This window comes from Sminthopsis crassicaudata, chromosome 3 (genome assembly GCF_048593235.1).
Source record: "Sminthopsis crassicaudata isolate SCR6 chromosome 3, ASM4859323v1, whole genome shotgun sequence".
Taxonomy (NCBI): domain Eukaryota; kingdom Metazoa; phylum Chordata; class Mammalia; order Dasyuromorphia; family Dasyuridae; genus Sminthopsis; species Sminthopsis crassicaudata.
In genome coordinates this window covers 334,912,417-334,927,341 of record NC_133619.1, presented here as the reverse complement: position 1 = coordinate 334,927,341, position 14,925 = coordinate 334,912,417, and the positions used below count along the sequence as shown (strand labels likewise).

The following is a 14,925-nucleotide window of genomic DNA, read 5'->3' as shown; positions in this document are numbered from 1 at the left end:
TGTCATTCATAGGGTAATCCCTAGGCCTTCATCATCTCTCAGGACTTTTGCAGCAGTGTCCAGGTGGACTCACTGCCTTAGTTTTCCATTCTTCTCATGTCGTATGCCTGAGGATCAGATTAAACCTAAAACAACTTCTTCAGATAACCCTTTAAAGTACACACCTTAAAGTACATAGTCAGGCATTCAAAGCCATTCATAACTTACTATTTCTAACATGGTATATTGGAATAAGTTTTTCATATGGAATGAGAAAATTTCCATTCTTTTCTTGGCTCTGCTACTTTCTTTTTTGTTTGTTTTGGTTGTTGCTTTTACTTTTTTTTTCTGATTATACATGTACGTTAATTTTTTAAATTACATACTTCTTTACGAATCATGTTTGGAGAGGAAAATCAGAACAAAAGGGGAAAATTATGAAAGAGAAAAGGAAACAGAAGGAAAAAAAAACATAGCTTGTATTGATTTACATTCAGTCTCCATAGTTCTCTCTGGATGCAGGTGGCATTTTCTATTGGGATTGCCTTGTATCACTGAACCACTAAGAAGAACCAAGAACTTCATAATTGATTATCATACAATCTTGCTATTATCGTGTACAATTTATTCTTGAATAAGTCTGTTTTCTTCAATATTAGTTTGTGTAAATCTTTCAAGACTTTTTAAAAATCAGCTTGTTCAACTGGGAAATGAGTGTAAACTGTTAGCATTTTTTGTTTTTCTTCCCAGGTTATTTTTACCTTCCGAATCCAATTCTTCCTTTGCAACAACAACAACAATAACAACAACAAATTCGGTTCTGCACATATATATTGTACCTAGGATATACTATAAGATATTTAATATGTATGGGAATGCCTGCCATCTAGGGGAGGGGGTAGAGGGAAGGAGGGGAAAATTCGGAACAGAAGGGAGTACAAGGGATAATGTAAAAAATTACCTATGCATATGTACTGTCAAAAAATGTTATAATTATAAAATTAATTTAAAATTTTTAAAAAAATAATAAAAAAGTAAAAAAAATCAGCTTGTTCATCATCTTTTATAGAACAATAATATTCCATTATTTTCATATACCATAACTTATTCAGTCATTCCCCCATTGATGGACATCTACTCATTTTTCAATTCTTTGCCAACACAAAAAAAGCTGCTTTACCCTTCTTTGATTTCCTTGAGATATAGGCCCAGTACTGGCAGTGCTGGGTCAAAGGATATACATAGTTTTATAGCCCTTTGATCATAGTTTCCCAAATTGTTCTCCAGAATGGTTGGTTCATTTCACCATTCCATCAACAATGCATTAGTGTTTCAGGTTTCCCACATCCAATATTTTTCCCAAATTTGTACTTCCCTTTTAATGGTGTTTGTTGTTTTTGTTTGTACAAAAAGTTTTTAATTTAATGTAATCAGAATTGTCCATTTTGTATTTCATAATATTCTCTGGTTCTTCTTTGATTATAAATTCCTCCATTCTCCAAAAATCTGATGGGTATACTATCTCTTGCTCTCCTAATTTACTAATGATATCACCTTACGCTCAAATCATGTACCCATTTTGACCTTATTTTGGTTTAGGATGTGAAATGTAGGTCTGTGCCAAGTTTCTAACATACTGTCAGTTTTCCCAGCAATTTTTGTGAAATGCTGAGGTTTTATCCTAGAAGCTGGAATTTTGAAGTTTATCAAATACTAGATTACTATAATCATTGATTATTGTTTGATGTGTATGTATCCTATTCTCTATCTACCACTTTTATTTCTTAATCCATACCAAATGGTTTTGATAACTGCTGCTTTATAAGAAAGTTTTAGGTCTGATACTGCTAGGCTACCTACCATCCTTTGTATTTTTTTTCTCCATTAACCTTGATAGTGTTGCCCTTTTGTTCTTTCACTATTTTTGTTATTATTCTAGCTCTATTATAAATTACATTATATTATAAATTATAAATTTTATAATTTTTTTTGGCACTTTGATTGGTATGGTACTGAACAAGTAGACCAACTTAGATAGAATGGTCATTTTTATTACATTAATTCAGCCTATCCATGAACAAGTGATATTCTTCCCTTTGCTTAAATCTAACTTTATTTATGTGGAAAGTATATTGTAATTGTGTTCATATAGTTCCTGGGTTTGTGTTGGCAGGTAAACATCCAAATGGCTTGGCTTTGCTTTGCTACTTTCTGACTTGGACAAATCACTTGATTTCTCTTTGCCTCAAATTTTTCATCTGTAAAAATGAATAATTTTTACCAGATTTTCTTTAAGGATGCGTAAAGGGCAGCTAAGTGGCAACATTTGATTAGAACACTAGCCCTAGTTCAACTTTGGCCTTTGACACTTAATACTAATTGTGTGATACTGGGCAGGTTTAAAAAAAAAAATTCTTTTAGTTCTAAATCCTTTGTTGTCTTCAGTGGCATCTTCCATTAAAGGATGTTTCATTGTCCCTTATTGTTGGGACCCTGGATCTCTTAGATTCAGCCTGATTCAGGATAAGCAAAAGTCTTTATTCTAGGTCTTTTGTGGTGGCAGTCAGGGGATTAGATCTAGCAATCTCCACACCTCCTTTCTCTCTCTCCACTGCCAGGAGAATGCCACAATTTCCTCCTCCTACTTCACCCACTCATGTCACCTCCCCTTCTTTGTCCACACCCACCGATCCAGCCAGCACCAAATAGTTGGGGAGGGTCATCCTTCAAACATGTTAATAGAGAATTGTTCAATTGGCAATTAGTCTCACGTGCTCCATTATCCAAGTGCATTTGCTCAGTTCTAGCCCTTTATACCTTATAAACCCTTTATTCCAGTTATAGTGGTACTTTTTTCCCTTGGGGCATACTATGTCTTTTCCTGCTTCTGTTGTTTGTTCATAAGATTTTCCCCTCTGTAAAATGCTCTCCTTTACCTCTGTTTATCTGAAGGTTACCCTTTAAAGTCCCAAGAAATCTTATCTCATCTAAGAAGTTTTCTAATCAATACAATAGAAATCTATCTTTCCTCAGTCTTCATATAAATAGTCAATTGCTACTTGTCATATTACCATTTTGATGCTAACTTATTTTTGTACTTATGCATGTGTATATATTTCCTCAACTATAAATAGTCTTAAAAATAACAATCAGGCAAAATAAATATAGATTCTTTTTTCACTTGATTATTGTAATAATTTCCTAAATGATTTCCTTCTTTTTAGCCCCTACTTTTTCCATGACTTCTAAAACAGTGTACCTGAGATATATCACTGTCCTCTTCAGAAAATTTCAGTGTCTGTTATGTGTGAGTGAAAAGTCAGAACTTAACATGGGACAGCTTTCTTCTACCTGTAGCATTATTTGATTTTAAGCAAGTAGGAGTGAATCCAAGGCAGAAGAATTGTCAGTAAATGCCAGTGGTAATGACTTACAGAGTATAGTAAAGCAACTAGTATGAACATCTAATAAAAAACAAAAAGTTGGGTTTTTTTTGTTCTTGGAAATTTTAAGCACTAAGAAGGCCAATGACACCTTTTTAATGCATTGAATTGAATGCCATGGGAAAAGTGAATCCTAAATAAAGTAGCATGGAAATCATGTCCTTAAAGGGATACCTCTATCCTATTCTCTATCTACCACTTTTATTTCTTAATCCATACCAAATGGTTTTGATAACTGCTGCTTTATAAGAAAGTTTTAGGTCTGATACTGCTAGGCTACCATAGAGGTTTTTGTCAAGACATGGAAATGGCGGGGAGGGGAGTGCAAAATAAGTTTAAGGTAAAGGGAAATTTTCATTAAAATATAACAGTGATTCCATATGTAAAAACAAAACAAGTGTTAAGTCTAGAAGAGAATAGGTGTTCAGGCTCGTGTATAGGAAACGAAGGTAAGAGACTTGTCCTCAGAGTGTTAGTGGGAAATGGAAATGAAAGAAATAGTGGGTAGGGGATCAGACTAGAGATAAAGGTATTTAAAAAGGAAGATGAAACACTGAGATGTCCCAGGTAGTGTCTACAGATTTATATGGTAAAAGGTACTGGGAAGGTGAGTACAAAGAATGAATCCCTTCTCATAAGGAGTTTATAAATCTAATGGGCAAAGACAATATATATATATATATATATATATATATATATATATATATATATATACATAGATACATACACACATACATAAAACATACAAACAATAAAACAAATTCTGGCAAAGAGATGAAATACCAGATAGTTTAAGAATGAAAACATTAGCAGTTGGGGTGATCAGGAAAGGCTTCTCATCGAAAATAGCACTTAAAGCATCTTCTTTGAGAGTAATTAGTAGAAGTATTCAGATCTGTGGAGAAGGCAGGAATTTGTGACCAAAAAAGAACAGGAAAGCATTATTGAACACAAAATATGTGATTTTGGTTATATTAAGTTAAAAAGTTTTTATACAAACAAAACTAATACAGAGAAGATTAGAAGGGAAGTAATAAACTGGGAAAACATTTTTACATTCAAGGGTTCTGATAAAAGCCTCATTTCTAAAATACATAAAGAATTGACTCAAATTTATAAGAATTCAGCCCATTTTCCAATTGATAAATTGTCAAAGGATATGAAGACAATTTTCAGATGAAGAAATTGAAACCATTTCTAGTCATATGAGTGCTCTAAATGGCTATTGATCAGAAAAATACAACTCTGAGACACTACTACATACCTCTCAGATGACAGGAAGATAATGATGAATGTTAGAGAGGATGTGGGAAAACTGGGACACTGTTACATTGTTAGTGGAGTAGTAAACTGATCTAACCATTGGAAAGCAATTTGGAATTGTGTTCAAAGTGCTATCCAACTCTGCATACCCTTTGATCCAGCAGTGTTTCTACTGGGCTTATATCCCAAAGACATATTAAAGGAAGGAAAGAGGCCTACATGTGCAAAAATGTTTGCGGCAGCTCTTTTTGTAATGACAAGAAACTGGATGAGTGGATGCCCATCAGTTGGAGAATGGCTAAATAAGTTATGGTATATGAATGTTATGGAATATTATTGTTCTATAAAAAATGATCAGCAGCATCTCCAGAGAAGTCTGGAGAGACTTACATGAATTGATGCTAAGTAAAATGAGCAGAACCAGGAGATCATTGTACATGGCAGTAACAAGATTATATGATGATTAATTCTGAGGACGTGACTCTATTCAACAATGAGATGATTCAGGTCAGTTCCAATTATCTTGTGTGATAAGAGCCATCTACACTCAGAGAGAGGACTGTGGGAACTGAGGGTGAATTACAACATAGAATTTTCATTCTTTTTGTTGTGGTTTGCTTGAATTTTATTTCTCTCTCTCTCTCTCTCTCTCTCTATCTCTCTCTCTCTCTCTCTCTTTTTTTTTTTTTTTTTTTACTTTTTGATCTGATTTTTCTTGTGCAACAAGATAATTATATAAATATGTATCCCTGTATTGGATTTAACATATATTTTTACCATGTTTAACATATATTGATTACATGCCATCTAGGGGAAAGGATGAGGGGAAGGGAGAAGAATTAAAACACAAAGTTTTTCAAGAATAAATGTTGAAAAATTATCCTTGCATATCTTTTTTTTTTACTTTGTTTTTTTAATTAATTTTATAATTATAATTTTTTTGACAATATATATGCATGGGTAATTTTTTACAACATTATCCTTTGCACTCACTTCTTGCATATCTTTTTTTTAAATTTTTTTTTATTAATTTTTATAATTATAACATTTTCTTTGACAGTACATATGCATAGGTAATTTTTTTTTTTTTTTTTTTAACATTATCCCTTGTACTCTCTTCTGTTCTGAATTTTTCCCCTCCTTCCCTCCACCCCCTTCCCTAGATGGCAGGCATTCCCATACATATTAAATATCTTATAGTATATCCTAGGTACAATATATATGTGCAGAACCGAATTTTGTTGTTGTTGTTGTTGTTGTTACAAAGGAAGGATTGTATTCGCAAGGTAAAAATAATCTGGGAAGAGAAACAAAACAAAGCAAAACAAAAAAAAAAAAACAATGCTCACAGTTTACACTCATTTCCCAGTGTTCCTTTTCTGGATGTAGCTGATTCTGTCCATCATTGATCAATTGGAATTGGATTAGCTCTTCTCTATGTTGAAGATATCCACTTCCATCAGAATACATCTTCATACAGTATCATTGTTGAAGTGTATAATGATCCCCTAGTTCTGCTCGTTTCACTCAGCATCAGTTGATGTAAGTCTCTCCAACCCTCTCTGTATTCCTCCTGTTGGTCATTTCTTACAGAACAATAATATTCCATAACATTCATATACCATAATTTACCCAACCATTCTCCAATTGATGGGCATCCATTCATTTTCCAGTTTCTAGCCACTATGAAAAGGGCTGCCACAAACATTTTGGCACATACAGATCCCTTTCCCTTCTTTAGTATTTCCTTGGGATATAAGCCCAGTAGTAGTATGGCTGGATCAAAGGGTATGCACATTTTGATAACTTTTTGGGCATAATTCCAGATTGCTCTCCAGAATGGTTGGATTCTTTCACAACTCCACCAACAATGCATCAGTGTCCCAGTTTTCCCACAGCTCCTCCAACATTCATTGTTATTTGTTCCTGTCATCTTAGCCAATCTGACAGGTGTGTAGTGATATCTCAGAGTTGTCTTAATTTGCATTTCTCTGATCAATAGTGATTTGGAACATCCTTTCATATGAGTGGAAATAGTTTCAATTTCATCATCTGAAAATTGTCTGTTCATATCCTTTGACCATTTATCAATTGGAGAATGGCTTGATTTCTTATAAATTAAAGTCAATTCTCTGTATATTTTGGAGATGAGGCCTTTATCAGAACCTTTAACTGTAAAAATGTTTTCCCAATTTGTTACTTCCCTTCTAATCTTGTTTCCATTAGTTTTGTTTGTGCAGAAACTCCACAAATCTGAGAGGTAAACCATCCCATGTTCCTCCAATTTATTTATGATTTCGTTCTTTATGCCTATATCTTGGACCCATTTTGATCTTTTCTTAGTATGTGGTGTTAAATGTGGGTCCTTGCATATCTATAAAATTCAATTAAAAAAATTAAATGGAGAGGCAGAAGAGAGCTCAGGATTACATGCTATCCAGGGGAAGGATTGCCGAGAAAGGCAGGGGAAATTGAAACATAAGGTTTTTCAGTGGTCATTGTTTAAAAATTATCCTTGCATATATTTTGAAAATTAAAAAAAAAAAAAATTCAATTTTATTTATTTATTTATTTTTTTAAAGAAGTAGAGGTAAAGGAAGATGTGCATTCCAGACACATGAGTCAGTCAGATATTTATAAAGGCACAGAGATGGGAAGCGAGGGTGTTAGAAGTGAGAGATAGCAGGCTAGTTTTGTTGAATCATAAAATGTGCAAAGGATGAGTAATGTCCTCCTGGACCCTGGAAAGATAGATTACAGGGTGTATTGTGTTCTTATGTACTGTATACTTTCTCAAGGAGTTTAGGCACAACTGGCAAAAAATAGAGGATTATCTTTAGGGGGCCTGAGTAAATCAATTGAAACTATTGTCTCTATGGATATAGCTTGTATAAGGAGAAGAGAAAGTAATCCAGTGTAGAACTTCCCCTAGGTCAGAGCAAGTTAAAACTAGCAAAGGATATTTTATAACTGAAGCTGAGAAGTGAGTGTCCTGCTGAAGATCCTTCTGTTTTTAGAACAGGGAATATAGGTAGAGTGAGAATAGAAGTTCCTAGACCTGCCAAAGTGAATGTATGCTCATGAACACACAACCTCATGAGGATATACCAGACTTGAAAAGATTTATAGCTAGGTAAGTATTTTCTTTGAGTGGTAAAGAAAGAAGAGATCCTTGGAGGAGGTAAGAAGACATTCCCTGACAAATTGTATCAAATGTTAGTAGTTAGGAGAAAACAAAAAGAGGTAGATATTTTGTGGAATGATAAAGTTTTCCTTTAAGCTTTTGTAGATTGACTTAACTTTTTACTTTTGATAATGGGAACACCAAGAATTAGTTCTTTTTTCTTTTTAAAAACATTTTAATTTCTATTGATGTTTTTAGTTTTATATCACAGTCATTTCCTGGTATTACCCAATTTCCTCCTTTCTATTAAGAACTCCCCTTGTAATAAGAAAAAATCTGACCATCTCCAAATAACTTACGTGTCTATAAGTATCAGCATGTATAACATTTGGCATTTGTAACTCCCACATGCACTGTACATTATTTGTCCTTTGGAACCTTGCATTTAATCCAAGTTCATCATCTAATTCTTACTCTCACTATCATTGTATTGTCCTCCCAGTTCTGCTTTCTCTGTACAGCATTAATTCATACAATTTCTTTACGTTCCTAAATTCCTCAAGAAGTTAATTATATAAAAGTTTCTGCCACTGAATTTGTTGAATATTCCAGGTTTTGTTGGACCTTCCATAAAGTTTAGAAGGTTTAGAACATTTTCCCATTAACTACTATTTCATTAACTCAAGTATTATCTTGCTTCTTTGAAAGTTAGCTTGTTATCTCAAAGTTTATCTTTTAAGAGCCTACATATGCAAAAACTACATAGAAAAGAGCTATCAAATTCTTTAATAAGCAATGGGCTTTCAGAAACTGTAACTTGATAATAGCATAATTTTCTTCATTTCACTATACTGATAAGTCATTTTTAGCAGTATTGTAGAAAGAATGCTTAATTGGATCAAAGCCTGATTCTCATAATTGTTAGCTCATTTAATTTTCTTGAGCTTCAGAGCTTTCTCATAATTGATTTTTAATGTCTCCTTAGAGCTTTACAATTCTAGGATTTCCTAAATAAAATGAATTTTTAAAAGTTCTTAGGGGAATTTTAGTATATTCTATGCCACTGCAATATACCTCTTCCCCTTCCTCCAAAAAACCATGTCATCTAAATCATACCAATTACATATATAAGAGTTAGAGAAGGCTAAGATCTGGCAGTTTGCTAATCCTCTGTTTCACAGTTATGTAGTTTTTATGTTTACTATCTCTATGGAGGCTAAAGTTCCTTGTTCCTGAAGGGAATGTGAGGAAAAAAGTAATCTTTAAACCATCACAAAACTAATTAAAATTGGCTATTAGAAAAAGCTTCTTGATGACATTAAAGTAGCTTAGTGAAAGAAGGTCAAGGATTGATCAATGATTAAGTTTATTTCAAGAACAACTAAATAAGCACGTACTATGATGATTGGTAGAACATTTCCTTTTGTGTGTTTTCCAAAATAAGTAACTTCAGTAGTACTGGTTAGATATTTTCTTTTTCTTTTTCTTTTTTTTTTTGCTGAGGCAATTGGGGTTAAGTGACTTGCCCAGGGTCACACAACCAGGAAGTATTAAGTATCTGAGATCAAATTTGAATTCGGGTCCTCCTGACTTCAGGGCTGGTGCTCTAGCCACTACACCAACTGACTGCCCCCATAGTTAGATATTTTCAAGATGATTTTCATTATATTGTTCTCTCCTTGACAAGAATGTTTTCCTCATTTATTGATGAAGAAACTTATTGCTGGATCCTTACATTGTTTCTCAGAGCATTGGGGGAAAAAACCCTTAGACACTGTAACAAAAATGTTCCTTTCTCAGCATAGCCCTAATAAAATAAAATAAAACTCTTACCATTGGGTATTATAAAGGCTGTCTGCCAGATGTAGAAAAAATCTTAATATATAATTGAAAAAGATGAGGGCTTCTTTACCTCTTCTACTCATTCTAAATAATTGATTAATTCTTAGTTGTTCTTTAATTAAATTTAATTAAATGTGTTCCCACTGTAGTTCCTATTGCTTCAATTTCTTATCACTTTCCAGTAAAGGTGAACTGGATTTATATTTCTAAATATTATATCATTTACGATGAGCCTTTTAAAGTTGAAAATTCCTTCAAAGATCTTACCTTATGTTTGGGATATGAACATAGTCCTAAATATAGCTCACTGAAATATGGGTTTGGGTTTGGGGTTTTTTTTTTTTTTGTTTTGTTTTGTTGTTTTTTTTTTTTTTTTTTTTTTTTTTGTTTTGTTTTTTTTGAGTTTTAAGAGTTATAAATTTGGGTAAAATATTTTTCTAAATTGCTGTCATATCTGTGCATAATTAATATATGTTTCCTAATAGATTTCAGGCCCCTTATAATTTATTTTAAGCCATGAACTGTCCTCTCTTCTCTCTCTCTCTCTCTCTCTCTCTCTCTCTTTTTTTTTTTTTTTTAACTATGTCAGTAAGTACTTTTAAATACTTGATCCTTTTGTTTTCTATCCAGGAACCTGAGGAAATAAATGCCGATGATGAAGTGGAGGATACTTGTGATAATAAAGAAGATGACCTGGGAGCTGTGGAAGAACAGCGCAGTGTTATCCTACATCTACTGTCTCAGCTTAAACTGGGCATGGATTTAACAAGAGTAAGTTCTTCTTCTCCTTTTTTTTTAATTGAAGTTTTTTATTTACAAAGCATATGCATGGATAATTTTTCCAACATTGACCCTTGCATAACCTTTTTTTGCAAATTTTCCCCTCTTTCCCCCCAACCCCTCCCCTAGCTGGCAAATAGTCTAATGCATGTTAAAATATGTTGAAATACATGTTAGATCCAATATATGTATACATATTTATACAATTATCTTGATACACAAGAAAAATCAGATCAAGAAGGAAGAAAAAGAACAACAAAATGCACGCAAATAACAACAGTGAATGAGAATGCTATGTTGTGTTCCATAGTCTGTTCCCACAGTTCTCTCTCTGGGTGTAGTTGGCTCTCTTTGTCACTTCACAAGTTGAATTGGTTTGAATCATCTCAGTATTGAGGAGAGCCATGTCTATCACAATTGACTGTCCTATAGTCTTGTTGTTGTCATGTATAATGATCTCCTGGTTTTGCTCACTTCACTCAGCATCAGTTCATATAAGTGTCTCCAGGCCTTTCTGAAATCATACTTTTGGTGGTTTCTTACAGAACAATAACATTCCATAGCATTCATATACCATAATTTATTTAGCCATTCTCCAATGGATGGGCATGCACTCATGTTCCAGTTTTTTGCCACTAACAAAGAGAGCTGCCACAAACATTTTTGCACATGTGGGTCCCTTTCCCTCCTTTAGGATCTACAAGAGTAAATTCTAATGTGATTGATTGTGAAGGAAACTTGGCAACTAAAAATATTTTCTGTTACCTTATTTGTGATGCAAGTATTCTTTACTGTATTCCTTTGTTTCTTAATAGGCATTCCAATAACATGCTTTATTTTTCTAAAAGAGCAATTATTGGTGTTTATGTCAAGCAGAAAGCATGTAAATCCTGATATCCTTGAACTTTTCCCCAACATTCTTTTCATTCTGTTTTAATTCAATTCCTGAACTCAACTAAAGACACTACATCCTCAGAAACCTTGCCACTGAAGTTAGTGTCTTCTGAGGAGAGAGCCAGGTGTGCGGAGTGGCCAGAATGGTGAACTTGAAGTTAAGAAAGCCTGAATTTAGAAACTGCTTCTATCACTTACTTGATATGTGACCCTAGGCAAGGCACTTATCCTCCCCTCCCCTCAGTTTATCTTAACTACTAAGTGCTATCAATTAACAAGCCCTTTTGATTCTACTTGTACAATATCTTTTCTCTTTTATAACTTCCTATTCTTTGTTCTTATAGACACCACCATTAACAGTTTTGGATTATATATTTGAATTATCTGTGACACAATATTCTTTCATATGGATAATTAAGAATTGACTATAAAGGATTTTTTTCTCCTTTGTCCTAAATCCTGAAGAATGTTTTAAGTTTGTAGTATTAAAGATAAAGGTTGTTTTCCTTTGATTATATTCCTTTAATGGTAGGTAATTGTTGGACTTTTAACTGTGAGACAGAAATCAAAAGTCTATATACAGGGTGTCCCAAAAGTCTTAGTGTAGTTTTAAACTTTAGTAGCTTGAAAATGCACACCCCACTGAGAGCATAAAACTAAAGTTGTCCTTGTTGGAATTTTTTCTTGGTTTCAGGTAGTTCTTCCTACTTTCATTCTAGAGAAACGTTCTTTGCTGGAGATGTATGCAGACTTTATGTCTCATCCAGATCTCTTTATATCTATCACCAATGGAACTACTGCTGAAGACAGGATGATTCGTTTTGTAGAGTACTATCTTACTTCATTTCACGAAGGCCGTAAGGGAGCTATTGCAAAGAAACCCTACAATCCCATTATTGGAGAAACATTTCACTGCTCTTGGAGGATGCCGAAGAGTGAGGTAGCATCCAGCATGACTGCCAGCTCTTCCTCTCAGGCAATTGCAGATCAGACTTCTCTGCCGGAGCCTTTGAGCCAGGTGGAATCAAACTGTTATACTGTCAGATTTGTTGCTGAACAGGTGTCTCATCATCCTCCAGTCTCGGGGTTTTATGCAGAATGTGCAGAGAGGAAGATGTGTGTAAATGCCCACGTTTGGACTAAAAGCAAATTCTTAGGAATGTCAATAGGAGTGACAATGGTTGGAGAAGGTAAATAGAAAATTTTATTTGAAGAATAAAGTACATATAAAAAATTTTTTTTAAAGATATTTAACTAAAAGTAATGAATAAGAAGGAAAACTAATTTGGAGAATTTAGTTCAAAGGTGATTGTGGGAAGAGAGTATTGATAAATTTTAAAAAATTCATACATTTTTTAAAGTATTTTATATGAAAAAAGCAGTTGAGCATAATAAAAACTCTATGAGACTTTTCTTAGGTTCATTAAAAAGTGTAATGTACTTAAATGAAAACAGCTATTCACTGGTTTTAAAAAAAAAAAAAAAGTTTTTCCTGAACATTTTGTTCTGAATTTAAACTTGATAGACATACATAATTTTGGTCTATGGTTCACTCTGAAATTCTGTTATTTTGATTTTAGAGACAATAATTTGATTTTTAATTTATATAAAATGGGGATAATAATGCATGTCCCTCCTTCAAAGGTTGTAAAAATCAGAAAAAAATTCCTGTGAAAGTTCTTTGTAAACCATAAAATAAAAAATAAATATAAATAAAATAAAATTTTAAAAATAAGCTATTCTCTTGAGAATTAAATGAGACTATCAGCAACTATCAAAGCATTTTGAATATTAATTTATAGTTCTGTTATAGGCTTTTTAGATAGAAAAGTTAAAGATAAACAGAAATTAAATATAAATAAAAGATAAATATCTTCTTTTTCATCATTAGGAAGGCTAAGACTATATTACCTAAAGCACTGATTTTAGACTTTTCAGAGAATGTTATTTTTTCTTTCCTTTTTTTTTTTTTAAAGCTTTTTATTTTCAAAACACTTACATAGATCGTTTTCAATATTCAACTTTGCAAAACCTTGTTCCCAGTTTTTTCTCTTTCCTTTTCCCCCATTTCTCCCCAAGTTGGCAAGCAATGCAATATAAGAACATTTTTTTCTTAGGTTTAAAAAAAAAAAATCTGTCAATAGCTACAAATAGGTTTGTAGTCTGTCTTGGCAACTGGACTAGATTTTCCTCAAATTGTTGATTGTCAGAATTAAATTTACTTGGGGGGCTAAGTGGTGGGATTCAATTAGTTCAACCCAAACTATAAGTATATTGAGTAAAATGTAGCTGTGTTTTTAGAATATAGCACAGGAAAAGATTGGTATAAATTTTTGCTGAAACTATTAACCATATTTATATTTCAGGTGTCCTTAGTCTCTTGGAACATGGAGAGGAGTATACATTTTCCCTGCCATGTGCTTATGCCCGATCAATTTTAACAGTTCCCTGGGTAGAATTGGGTGGAAAAGTCAATGTCAACTGTGCAAAGACTGGATATTCAGCTAGCATCACTTTTCATACTAAGCCGTTTTATGGTGGTAAACTGCACCGGTAAGGATGATTTTATATTTTTTCTTTTATATGATTTTCTATGTGATAATACCATTATTATAGTAATTACTATTATTAATAATGTTAACAAATAACAAGTTATTAATGCTAATAATGTTTCTTCTTTTTATCTTGTCTGTATGTTTTTTTTTTTTTTTTAATCTTTAGATTTGTAGTTCAGTAATCTCTCAAGTCTTTCTTAGAAATATATATTTTCTAGCCTTTGAGCTCCTGGGCATTGTAAAAGTTATGCTGCCAGCTTTAGATAGAAGATTTTTCTCATAAGAATTTCCCTAAAAGAAGATGAAATTCCAAATTCTGAAACTGTTAGCAAGACATAGGATAAAAATCCCTTAACTCAAGAATAAGTATTCCATGACCCAGTTTTTTTTAAAGTAAGCATATTTATGTTTAGATATAGATTATAGAATGTAGTTTAACAGATCTCATTGTAATTCTGGCTGTTGCTATATCGGGGCAGCTCTGTGGGATAGTGGATAGATCATCAGGCCTAGACTTGGGAATATCTGAGTTCAGATTTGGTCCCAGACAGTTACTGGCTGTTTGAACCTTAAAATCACTTTGTCTCAGTTACCTCATTTACAAAGTGAACTGGAAAAAGAAATGGCAAATCATTTCAATATCTTTGCCAAGAAAAACACAAATGGGGACAGCTATGTGGTGCAGTGGACAGAGCATCAGCCCCAAAGTCAGGAGGACCTGGGTTCAAATCTGCCCTTAGACACTTAACATTTCCTAGCTATGTGACCCTGGGCAAGTCACTTAACTCCAATTGCCTCAGCAAAAAAAAAAGAAAAACACAAATGGGCTCACAGAAAATTGGACATGATTGAAATTATCTAATAGGAAATTAGGAACAGAGTAATTACATCTCACACACACATATGATTTCTGGTAGTTTAGTTATTGATTTGTTCAATTGTATTGATAGTTTAACTAATGCTGAATCATCCCTGTATTCCTAGTATAAATCCCATTTGGTCATAGTATCTTGGTGATAAGTTGCTGTAATCTCTTTGCTAGTAT

The 14,925-nt window shown here is 33.2% G+C and overlaps 1 protein-coding gene across 2 annotated transcripts in view; it reads left to right on the top strand.

Annotated features, from left to right (window-relative positions):
* OSBPL11 (oxysterol binding protein like 11) overlaps positions 1-14,925 on the top strand; it is a 94,641-nt gene that overhangs the window by 57,872 nt on the left and 21,844 nt on the right. For both annotated transcript variants that reach the window (XM_074301460.1, XM_074301461.1), the window contains 3 exons: positions 10,282-10,422; positions 12,020-12,515; positions 13,692-13,878. In XM_074301460.1, coding sequence (XP_074157561.1) covers positions 10,282-10,422; positions 12,020-12,515; positions 13,692-13,878 — 824 coding nt within the window. The remainder of the gene's footprint in view (positions 1-10,281; positions 10,423-12,019; positions 12,516-13,691; positions 13,879-14,925) is intronic.